The 23,692-nt window shown below is 40.5% G+C and overlaps 1 protein-coding gene across 4 annotated transcripts in view; it reads left to right on the top strand.

The window, feature by feature from the left end:
* DGKI (diacylglycerol kinase iota) overlaps positions 1-23,692 on the top strand; it is a 218,485-nt gene that overhangs the window by 72,353 nt on the left and 122,440 nt on the right. For all 4 annotated transcript variants that reach the window (XM_086610377.1, XM_086610378.1, XM_086610379.1 and 1 more), the window contains exons 2-4: positions 7,550-7,658; positions 18,637-18,732; positions 21,478-21,552. In XM_086610377.1, the coding sequence (XP_086466503.1) occupies positions 7,550-7,658; positions 18,637-18,732; positions 21,478-21,552 (280 nt within the window). The remainder of the gene's footprint in view (positions 1-7,549; positions 7,659-18,636; positions 18,733-21,477; positions 21,553-23,692) is intronic.

The raw sequence follows: 23,692 nt of genomic DNA on the forward strand, positions 1-23,692 counted from the left end.
ACAAAAAATTGAGAGGGATCCTGTTGGTCCTATAAGGTAGTTACCATCTACCATAAGTGCTCCTTGATGTTTAAACCTGTTTGGAAAGATATCTAAAGAATAAATTAACAGTAAAGGAAAAAAAAAAAAACCCCTCAAGTGAGCAGAAGGAAGACCAAGAAATGGGTGATACCCAATGATACGTATACCTGATCGGAACTCAGAGAGAACTCCACATGACTTTTACTTTTTCTTTCACTCAGAAAAGACAACATCATGTGGTAGAGGCTCTTCCTCTGTTATCCTGATCAAACTTTCTGCAGGTCTTATGCTCCTTTGCTTTGCCTCTTCTTTCCTTTTGTAGGGTTCCTGTGTATTACTTGTGTCTACTGGATTTGTTACTTTATTCAAGGAGATGGTCACAGAAAGGCTAGGTGGCTCTGCTTGGTCTTGCACCTGGTTCATAGATTCATAGATTTCTAGGTTGGAAAAGACCTCAGAGATCATCGAGTCCAACCGTCCCTAATCTCCATTAAACCATATCCCTAAGTAGATCATCCACCCTATTCTTAAACACATCCAGGGATGGGGACTCAACCACCTCCCTGGGCAGCCTATTCCAGTAGCTGACAACCCTTTCAGAGAAGAAATACTTCCTAACATCCAAGCTGAATCTCCCCTGACTAAGCTTATGCCCGTTTCCTCTTGTTCTGTCACCCATCACTAATGTAAAGAGCCCTTCCCCTACCTCCCCACCATCTTTTCTCAAGTATTTGTAGGCTGTAATCAGGTCTCCCCTCAGCCTCCTCTTCTCCAGGCTAAACAGCCCCAACTCCCTCAGCCGCTCTTCATAAGTTTTATTTTCCAGCCCCTTGACCAGTTTAGTTGCCCTTCTTTGGACTCGCTCCAGGAGCTCAATATCTCTCTTAAAGCGAGGGGCCCAAAACTGGACACAATATTCCAGGTGCGGCCTCACCAGTGCCGAGTACAGGGGCAGGATCACTTCCCTATTCCTGCTGGTTACACTATTCTTGATACACGCCAGTATCCCATTGGCCTTTTTGGCCACCTGGGCACACTGCTGGCTCATATCAAGCCGGTAGTCAACCAACACCCCCAGGTCCTTCTCCGCCAGGCAGCTCTCCAGCCACTCTTCCCCGAGCCTATAGCGATGCTTGGGGTTTTTACACCCCAAGTGAAGGACTCTGCACTTGGCCTTATTAAAGCTCATGCCATTGGCCTCAGCCCAACGATCCAGTCTGTTCAAATCCCTCTGAAGGGCCTCCCTACCCTCGAGCAGATCGACACAGCCTCCCAGGTTGGTGTCATCCGCAAATTTACTGAGGGTACATTCAATCCCCTCATCCAGGTCATTGATAAAGATGTTAAACAGAACTGGACCCAAATACATCTGGATCAGTCCAGATGTTACCCAGAACTGGACTGATCAATACAAGCTGAATATGGTATTTGATGTGATAGATCCAAATGGTCCTACCAGAACTTACTTACTCAGGGAGCTGATGTACTGTACTTACCTCTTAACTCTGCGGCTGCTGTTTTAAGTACTTGGCAAGATTGTTAGTGGAAATTTGTTTCCTTGTCTTCTGGTTGGTCTGTAGTGGACATGAGCTGCCTGTGACATGCAGGAGGGCTGGGCTTGAGGCTGAAAGCAGAGCTGGTCAGAGCTGCATACAGCTGCAATGTTTTGTGGAGGTATACCAGTTTCCATGCAGCTTTTATGAAACTGGTCTATGTGGTGAGTGGTTGAGAAAGAAGGAGGAAAGATCTGTTGGGGTCTCAGAGATGTTGGTGTTGAGTGTCTGGGAAGCTACCTAAATCTTTGCTTTTCCACACCCTGGTTCCCTGGGCAACAGGCAATGATAAGGTGCATAAGCAAGTATTCCAAGAGAAGTTTTGAAAAGTCTATTTCTTTTAGTGTTAATTGAATTTCTTGCCTCAGCGTTCACTGCTGAGTGTGCCTGAGAGTGTCCTACGCTGAGCTGCTATTCGCATGGATGAAGCTGAGGAAAATGGAAGGTTAATGCAAGAGGCTAAAGACCACATTGACAAAAGGGCCAATAACTAATCACTAGGATTTGATTTTGCCAAGTATTCTGATGGAATTCAAATAAGAAATTGCTGAGAGCTTTATATTAGCTCTTCTAAGCCAGCTCCAGTCCTAAAGGAGTGGAGTGGTCACATAGGGGTGCTCAGAGTGCTAATGGGGTAACCCAGCAGCAAGTTTAATCATTTGGTGGGTGGTTTTCAGTCTTACCTAGGAGTTTGCTGATGGAGACTGCCGGGGACCTGTGATGGGAGCAGCGCTGGTCACAAGGAGCAAAGTGTGAAGGGGGTAAAGCTTGCTGCTGTCTTGCGCAATTAGTTAGAGTGGGCACAGGCTGATTGTGGAAAATTTGCAGAAGGCTCTTATGATGCTGAATGACTCTGCAGCAAATTGCAGTTGAAATGTGAGATTGATGAAGGCAAAATAATGCACATGGGGGGAAAAAAAAGCTTTAAAGTTCGGACTTTGTATTGGCATTTAGCACTCAGGAAAAGGATCTTTGGATAATTTAAGTACTTCTATGAAATGATTAATTCAGTGCTCACAGTGATAAAAAGGCAAGTAAAGGGCTCAGAACGAGGAAGGGAAAGAAGAGAACAATGCAGAAAGTATGGTGACACCACTGATAAACCTCTGGTGCAGCCAGATCTTGAATGCTTTTTCTAGTTCTGGCAATCCTATGTCAAAAAGGTATAATCAAGCTAGAAAACATTGACAAAGATAGAAAAGCTTCGGTATCAGCAGCAGCCTAAAATGTCTAGGGTGCTTCCATTTGGTAGGGGGAAGGGTGAATGAAGGGGTATATGAATAGAGATTCATAAAATCACAGAAGGTGTAGAGAGGCAAATGATTACTTGCTGTTCTTCACAATATAATACAAAAATTGAATTATCAAGGAGAATTTTTAAAACAGACAGAAGGAAGTACTTTACGCTGTCCATAATTAAATTGTGGAGCTCATTATGTAGGCTGCTGTGGAGACTAAAAGTATAAATGGGTTCAGGGAAGGACTAACACATTCCTAGAGTAAAGAGCCATTACTGGCTATTAAGCACAAAGGTCTGGAAGCAGCCTCCAGCTCAGGAAGTCCTTAAACAACTGATTACTGGAGGCTGGGACTGGAGTATGTCAGGGGAAGGATCACCCAATTTGTACCAGTGCGTCTCTAAACACCTGCTACTGGCTGTTGTCAGAAATGGGATGCTGGACCAGGCAGATGTTTTTGATTTGTCTCAAGTTGACTCCTTTTCTATTGAATGCAAAAAACCATTTGGGAATCTTGATGTTACAGTGAAATAGTCACTTCCCATGGTCAGTTCAAAAGAACATTACATGCCCAGAAGGCAAGCTGGGAACAGCAGGTTGCAGGAGCACTGTGCGGTCAGCAGAGGTGCGTGGGGAGAACTTAAATAATTCCAGAGTTTAGCTGGTACATTTTGTTCATGACTTTCATAAGCGGCAAATTGCAGGAGTAAAAACCACCTCCAAACAAACTTGGGTGCATATAAATTGTTCATACGATGTGCAGGTACTGTCTGGCCTTGTACAGGGATTTCCAAGTTGTAGTTGGCAAAGCTGAGAGCTGACGGGCATGGGGTTTATCTACATTGAATATACAAAGAAAAGCAGAGCTATTGTAGCTTAAAGATTGTTATAAAAATGACTGTCCTTGTCTCAGTAAACGGCTAGATTAACTTTGAGAAAAGACTCCCAAAAATTTCTCTCCTAGGATCCATGGAAGGTCATCTCTGCATTTTTATGATCTCTCAATCTTGTAGCTGAGAGATTACCCCAATGTTAACTTATGCCCATGTTGAAAGGAGGGTGATAACTCCAGCCTGGAAAGGCAGCCACTCCAACACCAGTGACAACATCAGTAAGAGACACTCAAATGTGTTAACCAGTTGCAGCACTAAGTTACTCTTTCTTTTCCAAATAGAATTTTCTAACATTTAAATGAGCTGCATACTATTGACTAATTGTCTTTTGTGGTCTTTGAGGATTCAGGTGTGACTATTGCATCTAAACAACTCATTTGAGGATTTTTATATGCCTTAGGTGGAGGAAAAGACTCAGTAAAGCCAAAGTCTCAGATATAAACTCAAATCCTCCCTAATCCAATATGTATCCTTTGATCTAATAAGTAGGTTGAGTCTCGCCTGACTTTTCAACAAAATGAAAATGTAATGTGTTGTTTTTTTTTTTTAAATCAGTTATTATACTTGAATAGCTTGAATGTCTGATGGCTTTCAGTTTCCAAGACAGTCAGCTCCTCTGTTACAGAATTCCTTTAATGGTATCAACTATGGAAATAATATCAGATGTTTTTGTTTGTTGTATATTTAATGACATACACATGTATGTGCACCCATGGTTGCTCACGATGGTGGTGTGTTAGCTAAGTTGGTAATAACATCTACTACAAATTACCGATTACCGGATATGAAAAAGTAATTATCAAAATACAGCTCATTACTTATGATGTGACATTTCCTTGCTGTTAGTTGCTGGCTGGTGTGCCCAGTTTAACAAAGTTGTGGACTTCATGGTCTGGAGAACGGAATATATCATGCAAGCATGGATTCAGTTTTTCTAACTGCCTCTTATCAGGGGAACAGCGGTTACTTTTGCTTATAATGGAAAGGCTGCCTGTCAAGCCTGTGTTTTCGTTCATGCACTCAGCGCAGTGGAGATGAAATTGCTGGGAAAGATAACTAAAAGCCACTCGTGTTACCTTACTATTGGAAAAGTGCCAGATGGGGTAATCTGCTAGTTAAAAGTAATATGAGATATGATCACCTGGATACTCAGCATCTGCTCTGTTATCAAATTTGTACTGCCTTCCCTTTCCCCCCATTTTCTCATCTCTCATCTGCCTTATGCTTATTAGAAGATCATGTGTTTGCTCTTTAACCTGACCTTTTGTGCTTTTTGTGGGAAAGGCTTCTGCAGTGCACGCAGTGTGTTTCAACACTCTGTGTGTGTGTCTGTTCTGAGACAAAGTTCTGATAAGAAGCTGTGTAGAAGTAGGCATTTTAACCTTGCCTCTGGGCCTAAGGGTCACTTCTGGCTGGTTCATGCAAATTTGCAATCCCTGAGATAATTTTAAAGCTTTTATGTTAAAACAAATCTGAAAAAAAAACCACATTACTGTCACGTCTGTGTTCTGTGCGCTTTCCAGACAAAGCCATAAATCCAGCCTGGCATGCAGAGGAAGGGCAGGCTGTTGGCACAAAACCGTGCCAAGTCTCCCCCAAAAGGCTCATCAGCCTCAGCTCACTTCTAAAGGAACGCCGGCCAAATCTCAGGTTCTGCTGCAGGAGGCTTGCACATCACTAATTCTGACTTGAAACCGTATCTAAGGCTTGACGCTGAGATGTCTATAGCTGTTCATTAGTCATATTTACCTTTCAGTCTCTGCTGAATTTGCCTTCCAGCTGGAAGCCTTGTCCTCAGGCTGGTCAGATAAATTTGTTCCTAGGAACATTCATCGCAGACTTTGCCTTAGTAAATTCATTTAGTGGATGCATGCAAATTTACGGGCTGTATCACTTGACAAGTAATAGGCTGCAAGCCGTGTTGGCTAAAAATGTTGGCATTTTTCATCAAATAATAATTAACTGCTAACGTTTTATTATTCTGTCACCTTTGCTTGAAGTACCACTTTGCACAAAGTGGATACTACCTTGCTCTGTTATGAGGGTAGGACTGAGGAGGTTTGCTTTATCACTGTCAGTGATGCAGGGTGGAAAATGCGATACTGTCCCATTTCCACCAAAACAAATTGCCATGTTATAAGCCGTGAATAGACATAAGAATGTACTCTTGTATTTAAGAAGCACTAATAACTAAACTGATACCCGAAACTCCATGGAAGGAGGCTGTCAAATATTGGACAGTTTCCTGGAAAAATATATTTAAAAAAAATATTTTGTAGTTTCTAAGTGGTTTATTTCTTGAAGGCCTTAATCTGATCATCGAGAATACGTGTAGCTTATGTTGTACTGACATATACGACATAAAATCTTTCTTGCTAAATTGTTCTGTCTTGATATGTTGCCAGGTAATGAAAGTCTTTTCCTCAGGCTCTTTCCCTCTAATGGGTTTTCATCAAACGCAGAATACTTTGGAAAAAACCCTGAGTGTCAATGTCTTGCCCGTGTTGTTAAGTGGAAAAGGAGGCACTGGATGATCAGAGGCTGATGTTAATGTGCCGAGTTCTTCATGCTACCCATAGGAAAGGGAATTCAGCCCGCTCAGTTTTTCCAGACGTCTGCTGTGAGCACTGAGGCTTCCAAGCTTCTTTACTGTGAATATATATTGCACTGTATATTTTCAGGACAATGAAAAGATTTATTTAGCATATGGCTGACCTGGATTGTCATCACTGGCTCTATTGACCTTTATTGCCTTGGGACAGTGGTAAGATTAGGAGATGCTATAAATAGCTGTTGCACTGTGGGAGCAGTATCACAAAAATGCGCTTTACACAAACAGGCTGTCATTTTGCTTTGTGGGGGATGAGTGTATTTGGCTTACAAAAGGAGATCTCTCCTTGAGATGTTTTCGTCCTCTTCTGAATCACTGCAGCTGAAGCTGTGGGATCGTTTTGGCCACCACCATCAGGTGCTAAAACATAAAAGGCAAAAATGTTATGAAGCTTTATGAAGCCTACTGTCCAAGTGCAGCTGAGCTGTTGTATCAGCCATGTACTGTGCGTCTGAATTCCACCTGATGGCTCGCTATTTGAGGCTGATCTGGCAGGGCTGAGTGCTGCTGGGGAAACAGGCAGTGGATATGCTGTCAGAACTTGTGGAACTCCAGGAGTGTTTCTGGTCACCATCTGTGACTTTTGAAGGAGGCTATACCTATGCCTCAAGAGCTGTAGGAATGACTTTGGACCAAAAAGATAGAATTGAAATGTAAGTGGAAAGAAGCATTAATACCTTGAGGGATATGCTGATATGATCAAAAAAGGTAGTAGTGTATGACTCCCCTTCCTAAGCGGTGCTCCCATGTCCTGTTTTACGTAGTCTGATGCTGAATGGTTGACTTTTCTGAGCCTATAAACGAAGTAAAAGTAACAGCTGTTGCGGTCCTTGTATAAACTCATATGTCATTCCTCCAATAAAGGCTATTTGGAGTTATGCATAAATTGATGCAGCAGATTCAGCTAGTATGTAAGGAATAGGTGTAACGAATGAGGGCTCCACTGAAACTGGCAAACAGACCATATGTAGTTCACTGGATTTGATGATTCAACTTAGTGCCAGATGAGTAACTGATCTTCATTAAACAGTAATTTTCAATGATCAGATTACTTTATTCTTTTCCTAAACTGCTTTAGCAGGAGATGGCATTCAAGCACCATTTCACCCAAGCTGAAACTAGATGCTGTACTGCCTCTTCTGATTTCTGGAGAAGGGTGGGGTGGGTAATTATATTGAGTAATTATGTTGCATATACACTCCATTTATTCATTTTTTTCTTTTCAATTTTCAGGAAAGCAATCTCCAGGTCAGGCCTCCAGCACTTGGCTCCTGTGCATTCCCTCAACATTGCAGTCTCCAATGGACCTGTGAAGGAACCAAGGGCGGCCTTAGAGTGGACTGTAGGTGTCTGTTTTTTTGGCAGTTAATTTGAGCGATATCTCTGGCTAGTGTTCTCCATCCTTAACATAAGACTCAGCATAAGAATTAGTTGTAGTCATTAGGAACATGTTTCCCTTATGAAATGAAGCACAAGGCAGAGACATAGAATCATAGAATGGTTAGGGTTGGAAGGGACCTCAAAGATCATCTAGTTCCAACCCCCCTGCCATGGGCAGGGACACCCTCCACTACACCAGGTTGCTCAACACCTCATCCAACCTGGCCTTGAACACTTCCAGGGATGGGGCATTCACAACTTCTCTGGGCAACCTGTTCCAGTGCCTCACCACCCTCAGAGTGAAAAATTTCTTTCTTATATCTAATCTAAATCTCCCCTCTGTCAGTTTAAAGCCATTGTCCCTTGTCTTATCACTATATACCCTTGTAAAAAGTCCCTCTCCAGCTTTCCTGTAGGCCCCCTTTAGGTACTGGAAGACTGCTGTAGAGATCACCCCGTAGCCTAACTTACGGACACTTGAGCAGCACAGGATACAGCTGTTCAGATTTTCCATCTTGGGAACTGTCTGGCTGCTTTTGCTCACTGCCTTCTTGACAAGGTCTGCCATCCAAAGGTTATCTGATTTTAGCACTGCAGGGTTTTGTACCGCTGCTCGATGGGGTAAAATTTAAGGTTGAAGACACATGTTGAGTTGACAGAATCTGTAGAGTAGATAGTAGAAACCTTTGGTCACAATGCTTTGTAGGTATGGGTAGATTTCTTCTGGCCTCAGGCTGGGTTATAGACACAGAGAGCATATGTTTCCACCCCCCTGATCTTGTTTCTCTTACTTATGTTTCTGGACTAGCACTGGTACATGCTAAGAAGTCGAGTGTTAAACCAGTGGGTCATGCAAATGTCCCATTTAAAGCAAAGCATATAGAAGATCTTACATTCGGCTACTGGTAAAGAACGGAGTGCATTGCATTGTCAAGGCACCAGCCACTCAGGTGGCTTTTAGGGGAAGATAACTTACGTTTTAATGAATATGGCTTATGTTTATCTCTGTTCTCTATACCAAGACTGAATGACTTTTTAGATGGCATGCTCTGCTTCAACCCCAGCTGTTGCATTTGAAGTTTAAGGCGATGAAATTTTACAGGCTGTGCTACAGAAAGCTGGATTAGATTCACTATGATCTTCTACAGTACTATATTTTAACACAGAGCATTAAAATGAGTTTGAAAGCTTACATAGAATCCTCTTGGAAGAGCTTTGGAGAATACCTTAATCTTTCCCTCCAGGAAAACTCGGGTCCTGATTCAGCAAGACATTAAAACACATGCCTGCTTGGAGTCATCAATGCTGTTCAGTAGAAATCTGAAGGATCAGTCACATATTTGAAGGGTTAGGCACAGGCTGAATTAAATGCCTATCAAAATTGTACTTAGAAAACAACAGCAGCAACATCCCCCAAAAAAACCCCTAAACTCAGCAACCAAAACTTACTCTTCAAAATTGATTGTCTGCTACTCATTTTACCAGGTGCTTCTTCATATGACACCAATACATAAACACTGCAGGACTTGATATAGTTTGGTGAATATTGATTAAATATTGCAGGTTTTAATTGTGAGTGTGTAGGGAGGCTGTTCTTGCACTTTACTTCATGGTTTATGGTTTAGGTTTTTGATCAGTTAAATTTCTCAGCTGTTCCAGCTTCTCAGATCAGTGTTGCTGATTGACAGTGTTGTTGACTTGACAGATTGGAGAAGGGAGGTAATCCCGTGGCATGTGGGGAAAGGGGCAGGATAGTGAGTGGAAGACATCTGTGGCTGGCAGCAGCCTGAACTGACCAGCTGTAGTAACTGGTGAATGTGGGGGAGAAAGGCATTTCTCAAATCTGAGGCACAGTATAGGTAAAAGAGATAATAGGGAGGTGATCTGGAGGTGTGAAGGAGCTGAAATGGACCCAAGCTTATGTGAATGTCAATTAAAAAAAAAGTTAAATTTCAAATACTGATGTTTAATTCCAGGGTGTATTTGGTAGAGTGAAAAGATATTTGGATTAAGATGTATTGGAGCCAGACAGAAAGTCTTTGTATTTAATCAGTGGAAGGCAGCATTGATCAGTGTGTGTTGCATCCTCATCTATATCATCCTGCTCTTTAGTATTTCTGAGAATCATTCTCCAAGGACTCACGGCGGGAAATCTTTCCAAAGTCTAAGCGGCACGAACATAAGTTGTCACTTCACTTTGCAGTATCAAATGTTTCCTCCTTGTTATTTTCACAGTAAAAACTGGAAATAATTCCCTGGCTATAGTCTCCATTTTGATAACTCCTTGCATTATCAGATGATCTTGTGAACAGGACACTGATTCAGGGAGTGGGATTTCCATTCCCTGCTCTGCCACTTACCTTGCGAGCGAGCTCAGATGAATTGTTTTGCCACTCAATGCATTAGCCTCTCTAGCTGTAAAATGGAGCTGATGACTCTGATGTCTCTTAAGACCCTTTACATAAGAATGTGTTGCTATATTATAGTTGTTGTTACTATCTGTCATCCCTGAGGTTTCTTTTCTCACATATTTACAAATGCCCAATTTCATCACATTTGCTACACCTAATTCAAGTTAACTTGTAGCTTTGTTTTCTAATTTAATGCTATCTTTTCACAGCAGGGCCATGCAGAATAAATTCTCTGGAGTAGGTGATGTTGTAGCCAGAGGACAATGCAGAATATTCCTTACCAAAAAGGAACTACCTTAATTGCCTGTCTCTGTAATATGTTTATGCATAACCTCTTCTCCCACCCTCTCTCATTTTAGGCATCACTCCCACAAGTTAAATGACAAAGTAAGCATTTCTAACCCAGATTCTCAATTAAGTATGGCCTGAACCACCTCATACAGTGCCTGTGTACCATTGTGTATCTAGGTCTTTATATATTTTCATACTGCCATTTGCTCCCAAGGAAAATAACCATAAGCTTTTGTGCAAAGTCATTCTGTAATTTCCTTTTAAGTACTGCCTTCTAGCTCTTGTTTTCTTCGGTGCCTACAAAAATCTTGACAGCCAGCTAGGATGTTAGTGTGTTGAACTTCCCACTGGCCAGAATAGTCTCATTATTTTTTTTTGTCCATCACACATTTGTCTGTTGATGCATTTCTTGCCTTCTCATTAGTAGGCATTTATGGTTGATGACTACAAGCCTTAGAACTCTATTTATGTCCATTAAGAGGCATTTGAAGACACGCAGCTTCCATTCTTGAAGTTCAGTGAAAAAACTTGAGAATGATCTGTGCTTTGTGTTCTGTGAGTGCACAGAGGTCTCTGGGTACAAGATGAATGTTCTTCAGAGGAGAAGTATTACAACCTTATACCATAAATTATATGTATTAAAGATAGAAAAAAATCTATCAGATTTTAACAAGAATAAAAAACTTTTGAGTTTTTTGAGCATTTGAGTAGAAGTTGAAAACTGGTATTTGGCAATATGTGATACCAGTTTTGTAGATTTTACTTTTATCTGCTTCTCTAAAATTAGTTTGTTGAGAAGGACTATTCAGTTGTACAGATATTTTAACATGCAGGAAAAACTTGTTCTTTATACTTTCTACTAAATATCAGAAGATTACAGGGCTATGATCTCACTAGAATCACATAATGCAATAGCACACATGTCTAGAGTGGCACAATGGATTGATATGGACTTTTTAGAAAGGACAAGGCCAGGATGGCGAGGAGGGGGGAGTTGACCTTCATATGTGATAGAAGCAGGAATGCTTGAAGCTCTGCTATGGAATGGATGATGAGCCTGTGAAGAGCTTATGGATCAAGACTACAGGGCAAACCAACATAGGCAACATTGTTGTAGGTGTCTGCTACAGATACCTGGTTCAGGAAGAGGTAGATGATGAGGCCTTCTTCAGACAGCTAGAAGCAGACTCATGTTTGCAGGCCCTCGTACTCATGTGGACAACATGAGACATCCTGATATCTGCTGAAGGAACAACAGGGCACAAACAATCCAGGAGGTTTCTGGAATGCATTGGTGAGAACTTCCTGATACAAGTGATAGAGCAACTGATGGGAGGAGGTGCTCTGTTGGATCTCGTACTTACAAACAGTAAGTCTGGAGAACGTGAAGGTCAGGGCAGTCTTGCCTGTAGTAATGATGAGATGGTGGAGTTGAGGATCCTGAAAAGAGGGAACAAGGCAAACAGTAGCATCATAGCCCTGGGCTTCAAGAGAGCAGACTTAGGTCTGTTCAAGGAACCATTTGGAAGAGTAACAAGTGACTCTGAAGAGAACAGGGCTCCCGGAAAACTAGTTGAAAATCAAAGATCACCTTCTCAATGCTCGAGAATGGTCCATCCTCAAATGCAGTAAGTCAAGCAAAAGCATCAGGAGGTCTGCACGGATGCTCCAGACAAAACTCAAATATTTAAAAAAATGGAAAGAACTCCACCCAACACTACCCCTTCCCACATTCCACTCTTCCCCAAAAAGCCCAAAAGCTGAACACATCTGCCCCAATACAACAGGTGGAAGCAGGGTCAGGCCAGCCAGGAGGATTGTAGAGAGCATTAGCCAATTTCACAGGGGTGGGGTAAGGAAAGTCAGAGCCAATCTGGAGTTGACTCTGACAGGAACATGAAAGGCAACTAGAATGGTTTCCGTAGGCATATCGGCAGCAGTAGGGACACTAGGAAAAACATTAGGTAACTGCTGAATGAGGCAGGGGGACTTGGTGTCAAAGGATATGGAAAAATAAATGTGCTCAATGCCTTTTTTACCTCCATTTTTACTGATAAGACCTGTCTTCAGGAATCCCAGGCCCCTGACACCTGTGGCTGAAGCAAGGAAGACTTACCTTTTTTTAGAGGATGACCAGGTTAGGAAACATTTAAACAAACAGAACATATAGAAGTTAATGGGACCTGATGAGATGCATAATGCACTGCAAGGCGAGTCTGTCTTTGAAAGGTCATAATGATCAGAGGAAGTTCCTGAGAACTGCAGCAAAGCAAATATCAATCCTATATCTTCAAGAAAGGCAAGGAGGAAGATCCAGGGAACTACTTGCTGATCAGCCTTACCTTGATTCCTGGGAAGATGATGGAGCAAATCCTTCTGGAAGCCATTTATTAAGGATAACAAAGTGATTGAGAGTAGTCAACATGGATTTATGGAGAGGAGATCGTGCCTGACCAACCTGACAGCCTTCTAGAATGAGATTACTGACTTGGTAGATGAGGGGAGAAGAATGGCTGTTATGTTGACTTTTGCAGGGCTTTCAACACTATCTTATGTAACATCCTTGTAGACAAACTGATGGAGTATGGACTAGATAAATAGACAATAGGATAAATGGGCTAGATAAAATCAGTGAATGTGACTTTGCGATGAATCTGTTGCGTTATATTCTGCATCTTTTTGGCAGAAGTGCAGTCCACTTAGAAACACTTAGTGCCCATGAAACTAAGTGCCTAGTGATATACTACACTTTAGATAACTAACATGCATGTTAATACACGTTTTACATATGATGAAATATTTCCCACCTAGATAGGTGTATTAATTTTCCATGTGAAGGGTCTGGCTTTGGTGTCATATACTAAAAGCTGTACTAATTTTTTACACTGAAGGATATTTCCCTTCCGTTAGAGCGTCTGTCAGACTGTTTTGTAATTGAGAACTGAGAGTCCAGTTGAAAAGAGACGTACATTATCAGATGCTCACATGAGAAGGGAAACATGGGGTATGGATATCCCATTAGTCGCATAAAAACATGCAGAGGCACTGGGAGCTTTAGTTCCATTAAAATACATAGTGATTAATGCAAGCTCCGTGAATACTTAAGAATTCCTGAAATATTGTGTGCAGATGACTCTTGAAGCAGTGTGTTCAGGATCAGTACTCCTACTTTGCTATTTCTTTTTCATCAAGGTTTGATAACTAATGTTCTTTCCAGAGAGATCTAAAGAGAAAAAAGAGGTCTGTCATGTTTCAGAATGGTGGCCATCTTTTTTTTTTTTTTTCCCAGCAGTATAGAGGATGCAGTGATATTAGAGAAGGTGCTCTTCTTGAAAATAGGTATTTTTTTCCAATTGCTACCAGAAGGACTGTAGTTAAGCTGTTGTCAGCAAAAATAATGGTTCATGAGAACATAGAGTCATCATCAGTTGATAGCATCTGGACATTGCGCCTCCATGAAGACAAACTTTGTTATTCTGCTTCTGCATACAGACGGTCTTTCAGATGATGGTAACAACAATCTTAAAAGCTCGGCAGGAAAGCAGAATGGCAGCAAAAGCTAGAGAATGTGGTGAACCTAGACCTAAAAGTAGAACACCCAAAAATAATTCTGAAAGTTGGAGCCTACATATCTTCAAATTTTTTGAAGAAATGATGTGGTACCGTATCTCTGTTGATGATTCATTTTGTTTTATGTGCATGTATTATATTTGTAATAATTAAAGAAAAGATGCCTTCTACATGAAGAATATTCCCAAAATAAAACGTGCTAAGGTGGAGTTAAAATTGAGAATATATATCAACAGAAAAACATTTTGGACATTGCTGTTGTTTATAACATGAGCATTATAAACTCTGGAATTTCAGAGTTAAGGGAAAGACACAAGCCAAGCATGAGAGAACGGCATTTAGGAAAAAGACACCTGAACAAACTTGTTTCTGCTCGATAGCAACTGCATAAAGAACAAGGTTAAAGCTAATAATTTTTGCTTACAAATATGTTTGTTTAAATTTAGATTGAGCACTAATTTTACACTAATCATAAGTTTATCACCCAAATGTATATTTATAAGAAGTTTCATCTCTCACTGGGGTGTTAACAAAGGGAAAAAATTCTCAATGGCTTATTTTAGACATCTGTCTTACATAATTTTTTGCAGCACACCAGTGATGGTAGGAGTGGAGGAGAGCTCCATTCCTCTCATTACAATTGGAGTTACAACTTCTTTGAACTAGAAAGTTGGGCTGACTGATGTATTTGTTTGGCTGAATGTCTATGACTGCTTGACATGGCAAGTTAAATTACCCAGGTTTATCTGCATCGCTTTTGAAACCAAGCTGACTGCAGCTTGAAGAACAGTGTGATATGGAGATCCTTAGGGGCTTTTGAAAAATGGTAATACTTGCTCTGTCATTTAACCATGCTAGGGCACTTAAGAGAAGAAACTTAGTCAAGTTAGTGAAATGTGCACAGCAAGTTACAAGTAATTACATCGTTCCCAAACTCCTAGTCCCTGAATTCCTATTTCTCTTTCACTTCAGGGGAGATTGTGTGTGGTTTTTGTTTCATATGCAAGGAACGTTTACTGTACTGAAATTATTTTTGTTTGCTATTAAGGTAGTAACAGATCAGGAGCAATCAAATGGGGAGGTCTCCATCTGGGAGAGCATATTGAGTCGTGTGTCCCCTGTGAGGCAGGCTGCATCTGCCAGGAAAGCACGGTTGCCTCCGCTTCGGCGAGCAGGGGCTCTTTCTCTTCACAGGACACTGAGTTCACACACTTTTAAGGGCTGGGAAGCCAGACGAGGAAACAAGAGTGCCCAATTCTCTTTTTAACTGCAGAATATTAGTCCGCCGCCGTTGCTGTTTGCTCCACCATGAAGAACGGTATCCCTTTTCTACATAGCAAGTCAAAGCAAAGCACATAAGCCTAAAAGCATGATTTGACAGATCAGCTAAGCTGCTCTAACACTGAGTTAGTGCCAAAAGCGTCGATTCCACTGAACCCACCTTTAACCCACCACGTTTTGTGTCAGATCCAGCAGTTATGCGGTCACAGGGTGAGTCATTTTGTCTAGCTGGTTTGGTAGATAAAAGTTATCTATTTTTTTCCATCAGTTGAACTGATTCATGTGTAGCTTCAAAGCCACTGGATCTGTCATGTGAGGAAAATGGCAAGAGCATGAGACTGGGGTCTAAGAGGTCAAGGACAGAAAGAGGACAATTGCCTCCATAAAGACATCAAGTGCAAAATAAACCAAACTAGCAAATTATTTATGAAGAGGTTACTGAACTCAAAACTCTTGTGGAAAAATATCTGCGTCAAAATATGCAAGTGATGATGTAGCCTTTACTGTGCTTTACTTTTGTGTTCAACAGGAGCTCATGCCATAGGTGGTCCCAGTGACCTCTGTCAGCTTATGTGTTGATAGATGGAGTACCCTTTTGTCCAGCACATTGTAGAATACTGCCTGTAAATTTTGGAGTAGAAGATACTGATTAGCTGAAGTCAAAATTCTTCATAGGAATTTATTGATTTTTTTTTTATCAAAATTTTCAGTTAGAATTGAATGAAAAATTGGGCTTGGAAAAGGTCAAAGCATTTTCTTTTGACTATATCATCTTGATTTTTCGTAAGCGGCAACAGTGTGTCTCATAATGTAAATGACAGTGCCCTGTAAAATTTAAAAAAGTGAAGTTCAAATAATTCCCTTTGATCTTATTGAGACAAAGTAATTGACAGGCAAAGCATTTTGAGGGAGGGCATTTCATCTTGGGAAGTCTCAGCTCTTCGCTCTGATTCAAGATGAAAGAAGATTTTTTCAAATGTCAGTTTCCTGGAACTGAAATTGTGTTTTCACACACAGTGCTATGAAATTGTTTGCGGCAGTAGGTATCTGGAGCTATGCCACTTATACCACATCAGGTAATTTACATTTTTATTATCTAGTCTTGTCAGAACTCTATCATAGCATGAGCTACAAAGGTCATCCTTGTAGGCTACTTACTGATTTTATTTACACCGTGATGTAAAGTCTGACATGTGAATTTATGCTATAAGCTGGAACAAGAGAAAACAAACTCAATCACTTTAAACTAGGTTATGGAAATAGGCCACTTTATCTTTAGAAATCCTGGATGGCAAGTTATGTGGACATGGTCTGAATGTAGGAGTGTTTAATCTATTTTTTAAATGTAATTTTGATTCCTCATTAAAAATTATGTCCCAGGAGCTGTGTGCTTTCTTACTTAGCTTTCATAGTTGATCCTTGCTAAACATCTTTCATAATCTATAAAATTTAGCTCTGGGTTATAATGTTGAGTTTACACTGTTTTGTCAGCAGAAAACATGCTCAGGTCAAACACTCTTTGAGCTCATATCCTCCTGTTTTGGTCCTCTTGTCTTGCTCCTCATAAACTAGAGAGGAAGTTAATACGTTGGGCAATACTGTGGACATAATAATTTTATTAGTATGATGTGACTAGGCTTCCATGAAGTGCTGTAAAACTTAGTTCTTACCAGAGAAAATTGCTTTAATTTGAGAATAAACTTGAAGGGAAAGAATTTACAACTTGAATAACTTACCATCTGAGTAAGACTTGAAGAATTTCTTAAACTAGTTCAAGTCCTTGAAAGCTATTTTGCATTATAAAAGTGCTGAAAAGCCTCACCTAAATTATCATGCACTGAACTGTACAGTTTAGGAAAATCTCTGTCTGGAGAATACGGAAAAGTCTACAGTTCAAGTGGACAGGTAGACAAAAGGATAAGAAGAAATGGAGGGACAGAACAGTGTGCCACTAAATGAAGATTAACCAGGGTGCAATGCCAGTAGGCTGGTATCCAAGTCTCTCTCTCATCCAGTCCCTTTTCCTGAGGGATAATATCGAGTATGACATCAGTGGGAACATTTCTGATGAAGTTAGAAGGCCTATGGACAGGTAGACCTCTCACCAGAAAAAAAAACCCAATGTTGTTCTTGTCCTCTTGGTTTATTTGAAGTGAGTGTCATAGTTGTGGTAGGCACCACATGCAGACTTGCACAGGTCTTGGCTATTTTGGATGCACTTGTACTGCAGAAGGCAAAGGATTTTGCCACTTCTCTTTCTCTACATTACCTTAGAAATCTGCATAGCAAGAGAAGCTTTCTCATTTCATCACTTTGAAACTGTCACTGGTATTTTATATAAATTATTTTAACCAAGATGGCTATTTCAGAGCATCCTGCTGTCGGACGCCATCTGTTTGGTAAGCGTCATCATTTGTGACTTCTGCAGTGTGGGAACCAAATGTCAGAGACTGTCAAAGCATTTTCCATCATGCTCTAATTCTGGCTGAACAGAAATCCTGTTTATTCACTTAGCTCAAGTAGTGTACAATAGACTTCTTAGGGTTTTCAGTCGAGCTAGGGTTACAGTCAAGTGAAAACTGTAGTCTTTCTACAACCAAATTTCCTCAGAACAAGAATTTTTATAGAATTAAGGTACAGATTTGGTCAAACGAGACCGTCAAAGAAAAATCAGATATTACCCTGTTGATCACTGCTAATTGTCAGTGTGCAAGGTAGATTTGGTTTTGGTTGTCTTTGGTTCTTTTTTGAGTGTGTTGTCAGTTGAATGTATTCTTCCAGGTATAAAATTAAAGTCTGATCTTTCCTGTCCACTTAATGTTCTGTTGATGTTTTCATAAACATGCAGTGTGGATCCAGCAATTTTAAATTCAGTATTCTTCCTTGTCTAAACTATCCTGTCGTCCTAAAGCTATAGTCAGTATGTTATTTTGCACTTCTGGGCCCGCTTCTCAAATTTTTAGGCTTCTTCAGTTGAAAGTTGAGTAGTCATGTTTTTGTTTAATCTCTCTTGATTTTCTATTTCTTTAAAATTCTGTATATGTCTCATGCTTATGAAATCTAGAGGCCCAGTTAAACTTCAGCATGTGGGAAGAACACAGGCAAAGTTTCACTGAACTATAGAGAAAAATACCTTGGTTGTGATTGGTGACACATAATTTATTGTATCATCAGCATCCTTTTAAGCTGAGGTGGTCAGCCAGGGTAATACTGTTATGGCTTTGTGCTATATAAAAACAAACCCACGTATGATTGTGTGGTTGTTTGAGCTTTTTTTGTTTTTAATTTTTTTTCTAAATTTGTGATGAAAAATCAGATCTCTCTTTTCTCTATATTCACGTTGCTGAATTTCACAAACCAGAGTAACAATCATTTTTTTTTTTTCAGGAAAATGCTGTGAATGGAGAGCATCTGTGGCTGGAAACAAATGTTTCTGGGGACCTCTGCTACCTGGGAGAGGAAAGTTGCCAAGTCAAATTCTCAGTGAGTTGTTTTCAGATTTTCTTCTCTCTTTCTGAGGTTAACAAGTCTGACTTCAGACTGATACAGTTTCAGACGTTTGGAAGCTTGAATTGTTTGTTGTTGATGATGCTTATGTTTCAGGAGAAGGAACGCGAAAGAGGCAAAAGGCTGCTGCTTAAATACGTTATTGCTTGGGAAAAAAGACCCAAACAATTTTGAGTGACACAGATTATTTACACAGTGAGAATGGATGTAATGAGTGGCTTTACTAACATGGTGAGGGAAAAAAGGTTAGAATATTCAGATGTTTCAGAAAAGTTTGCAGAAACTAGCCTATTTTATTTACACACACAAATATATAGGCTGGATCGATGGGCCGAGGCCGATCATATGTGGTTCAACAAGGCCAAGTGCCGAGTCCTGCACTTGGGTCACAACAACCCCATGCAACACCACAGGCTTGGGGAACAGTGGCTGGAAAGCTGGCCAGCGGAAAAGGACCTGGGGATGTTGGTCAACAGCCGGCTGAATATGAGCCAGCAGTGTGCCCAGGTGGCCAAGAAGGCCAATAGCACCTTGGCTTGTATCAGAAATAGTGTGGCCAGCAGGACTAGGGAAGTGATTGTCCCTCTGTACTCAGCACTGGTGAGGCTGCACCTCAAACACTGTGTTCGATTTTGGGCCCCTCATTACAAGACATTGAGGTGCTGGAGCGTGTCCAAAGAAGCATAATGAAGCTGGTGAAGGGTCTAGAGAACAAGTTTTATGAGGAGCGGCTGAGGGAACTGGGGTTGTTTAGCCTGGAGAAAAGGAGGCTGAGGGGAGACCTTATCACTTTCTACAACTGGCTGAAAGGAGGTTGTAGCGAGGTGGGTGTCGGTCTCTTTTCCCAATTAACAAGCGATAGGACACAGTCTCAAGTTGTGCCAGGGGAGGTTTAGATTGGATATTAGGAAAAATTTTTTTCACTGAAAGGGTTGTCAAGCATTGGAACAGGCTGCCCAGGAAGTGATTGAGTCACCGTCCCTGGAGGTATTTAAAAGACGTGTAGATGTGGTACTAGGTACTGGAGTATTGATTCCCTTTAGGGAAATGGTTATCTGTGTTTATAACATGTTACGGTGTATGGGGCTTTCATTAGCTTAAGAACTAGAGATAGAAATGGAAATCCAGTTAGCTTTAGTTGTGGCTAGTTTAACCTGGTCTGTCCAAAGGCTAATGCTTTTCCAGTTTGAATCTTTTGAAGACACTGCGTCTTTCTGTGCCTGTCCTGGTCTTCTTTTGACTTAACTCTTTTACATGTAGACTATTTAAGATCAAATGTTGTCAATGGAAAAGTGGTGAGAAATAATTAAGCTGCAGCTGCACAGACTTTGCATAAAATGTTATCCTATACAGAACATGAACTTGTAATCTCTGGAATATGAAGCTGACATTTCATAATAAATCAAATATGTTAGAAGTAATGGAAAAGATAATCTGAATTTTTACTTGCCTCTCACTATAAATGGTTGTAACTACTTGCAATGCCACTAGCATTCAAAAATCATGAGAATGACTTAAAAAACAAGACACTAAAAAGACAGCTGCTCTTAAGGTGTTACCTTTGTTTTCTTTTTGCAGTTTCTCACCTTAAGGATCGATTCCTTTATGTTGTCTCACTCTTCTTGGTAAATACAGAGACTAAAACCATACTTCAAGTTAGCAAGTCACAAAACACATGAAAGCTTAGTCTGTTATACAGTGTCATGATTCTTCAGATGAAATATTAGAACAACACTCCACATACAAGTCAACATGCACAGTTAGAGTGTATCTAGATAATTGAGACTCATAATTATGAGACTCAGTAAAATTATAATAATTATTCTATAATGTGAGCTGAAGTTGTATTCCCTGTTTCTTCTTGAGTTTTATTTACAATATACTGAAAACTCAAATGAAATAATTTATTAGAGATTTAAATGAACACGAATAAATTGAATGTAAAAATCTGAGGCAAAGCAATCTCAATTTACCGTGTGTTTATAAATTTTCTGTCCCTCAAGCACAGATCTGTAAGTTAAATTTCTATGAAAATGAGTTCTATCTGGTTTATTACATTGAATATATGCAAGAAAAAAAAGTAAATATATTCTCTCTCCTGGATGGATTCTCTTGGCTTTGATATGCTTTGGCCCAGGGGATTCAATGGGAATTATTTTAAAAGCCCTGCTGAAATTAATAAAACTAACCAGCATAATTAGACTGAGAATTTTATCCCTACTGTAACATTTCATAAGCATTTAACAACATTCTGTGAGAACGTTATCATTCTCTGATAAATGACCCAAGTCTTTTTCTGCAAGGCAATGGTCAGGCCCATCAAATTAAATATTATGTGATAAGCATGAAATGACATACTGGTCTGAGCTCTCTGATTTGCATATATGGTTTTTCTCCTCTTTTCACTGGCTCTGCTCATCCTTTTTGTAGGCTACTCCCTTTTAGAGCCATGAGCTGCACTGTAACAGCCTTATCTGCTACCTAAAGGGAGCCTTCTACTTCTAGTTCAAAAGCTGGAGTATGGTGGCTCTCTGTCTTTCACGAAGTCCAATTCTTAACTGGAAGAGGTTCAGACCTTTTTTCGCTATACAGAACAGCTGAGAGCACAAAGAGAGAAAGAAAAAATACATACATTGCATAGAGAGACACATCTCCTGTTTCACAGCTAACTTTTTTCCTCCTGGGAGTAGCGCCCCTCCATGTCTCCCTTTCCTCTTGCAGAAGTCTGCTCTGCGGAGGAAGTGTGCTGCCTGCAAGATTGTGGTCCATAATGCGTGCATGGAGCAGTTAGAGAAGGTAAGACATTGCCATCTTCTGGAGCCTGACGTGGACAACACTCGTGTAATTCTTTTACTGAGGTTTCAGTCTGGAAAACATCATATGCCAAAGCAGGTTTTCATAGCTGTTTTGACAATATATTTGTTTAAAAAGTTGACCTAAAATTCCAGTTTGGTTTTTAAAATAGATTTCTTCAAACCCTGTGAACCATTAAAAAAAACTCATCAACAAAAAAGCACGGAATGCTTTCACAATTTTTATGATTAAAAAAGTAATTGCCCTCTACTTCTAGATTGAAAATTAAAGCTGGAAGATGCAGTATCCTTTCATGCACAAAATTGTTTTTTCAAATTTTCTTTACTAAACACAGTGTAATTCGTCTTATGACAGCTATATTTATTATGAGCAATGCAGCATAAGATGCTACTATGAACTTTTTCACTGTGTTTACTGAACTATATTATTTTGTCCTCAAAACCTCAGATATTAAGTTCTTGTTTTTAAAATGGAAAACACCACACCTTTCCTTTATTGTGCTATTATTTCTGTGAGCATCTGTCCTGCTTCTCTGTTCCTTCAAGGCGGCCCTCCTTACCTCCAGGTGCCTATAGAATATCTATCGCTGAGTACTCTTCCCATCAGTGATTCTTCTTCATCATGCCTAACTGTTAATGTGTTAAAGAAACTTCCCCCGACTGTTTTTCTTTCTTGGTGGGATATGTGTAAAGAAGTATGAGTAGGAATTTCCCTGTTGGTTTCATTAGAGCTTCATTTTCACTCCTGTATGTTTTGCAATGTTGTTGTCCATAAAAGAAGTTGATGCATAACAGATTTATAGCAGCAACCCTTTGGAAAGAGTTTTTCCTTTCCAAGTATTTGGATTTGCATTGACAAATGTCACAGTGATTGCCATAATACCAAGTTGGAGAGGTAACATTTCCACCCCCAATGCTTTTACCCACAGTGAAATTAGCATTAGCACATGCTTTCAGCACAAAATGTTACCAGTGAATTTTTCATTACTTCCTTCATCAGCAGCAGTGCTGACTCTCCATAGCCCACTGAGCTGGTGGCATTGCAGCAGGAGCAAATGAGCACTTAGATAAAACTCATTCTGTTGAGCTTGTTTGTGTCGTTCTGGAGACCATGAAATTCACATCTTGGCAGAGGTTTTTTATAAAGCCTTCATCCATCTTAAACGCTGTGGAGATTAAAACTGGTGCATAAGTCTTCTACTTGGCCCTCTCTGCAAAGATATACGTTGTAGGTAAAATAAATATAAGCTGGGGGTCTTTCCAGCCTGCCATGACTCAGCAGTGAAACAACGAATTGTAATTCGTAATGCCCTGTACTCGGCACTGGTGAGGCCGCACCTGGAATATTGTGTCCAGTTTTGGGCCCCTCGCTTTAAGAGAGATATTGAGCTCCTGGAGCGAGTCCAAAGAAGGGCGACTAAACTGGTCAAGGGGCTGGAAAATAAAACTTATGAGGAGCGGCTGAGGGAGTTGGGGCTGTTTAGCCTGGAGAAGAGGAGGCTGAGGGGAGACCTGATTACGGCCTATAAATACTTGAGAAAAGATGGTGGGGAGGTGGGGGAGGGGCTCTTTACATTAGTGATGGGTGATAGAACAAGGGGAAACGGGCATAAGCTTAGTCAGGGGAGATTCAGGTTGGATGTTAGGAAGTATTTCTTCTCTGAAAGGGTTGTCAGCCACTGGAATAGGCTGCCCAGGGAGGTGGTTGAGTCCCCATCCCTGGATGTGTTTAAGAATAGGGTGGATGAGCTACTTGAGGATATGGTTTAATGGGGATTAGGGATGGTTGGACTCGATGATCTCTGAGGTCTTTTCCAACCTAGAAATCTATGAATGAATGAATGAATGAATGAATTCCAAGTGAAAAGCAATGAAGGAAAACTAATATTGCTACGGCTTTTACTTCTTCTTAAGTAATAAGTATTTTGTTTACTTTTTTATCTTGCTTTTTTTTTAACCTCTCTCCCTTGAGCTATTATTTTGAAGGCCATCATTAAATGAGGGAAGAACTTATTTATATGGGAAGGGTTGTATTTGAATTTGGGGAAACTCATTCCATCTGTCTTCATGACGAAAGCATGGCTATGCAGTATCCTTAAGTGTTTCATTCTTTGAAGGATAGT

The sequence above is a fragment of the Tauraco erythrolophus genome, chromosome 4 (assembly GCF_009769465.1).
Source record: "Tauraco erythrolophus isolate bTauEry1 chromosome 4, bTauEry1.pri, whole genome shotgun sequence".
NCBI lineage: Eukaryota > Metazoa > Chordata > Aves > Musophagiformes > Musophagidae > Tauraco > Tauraco erythrolophus.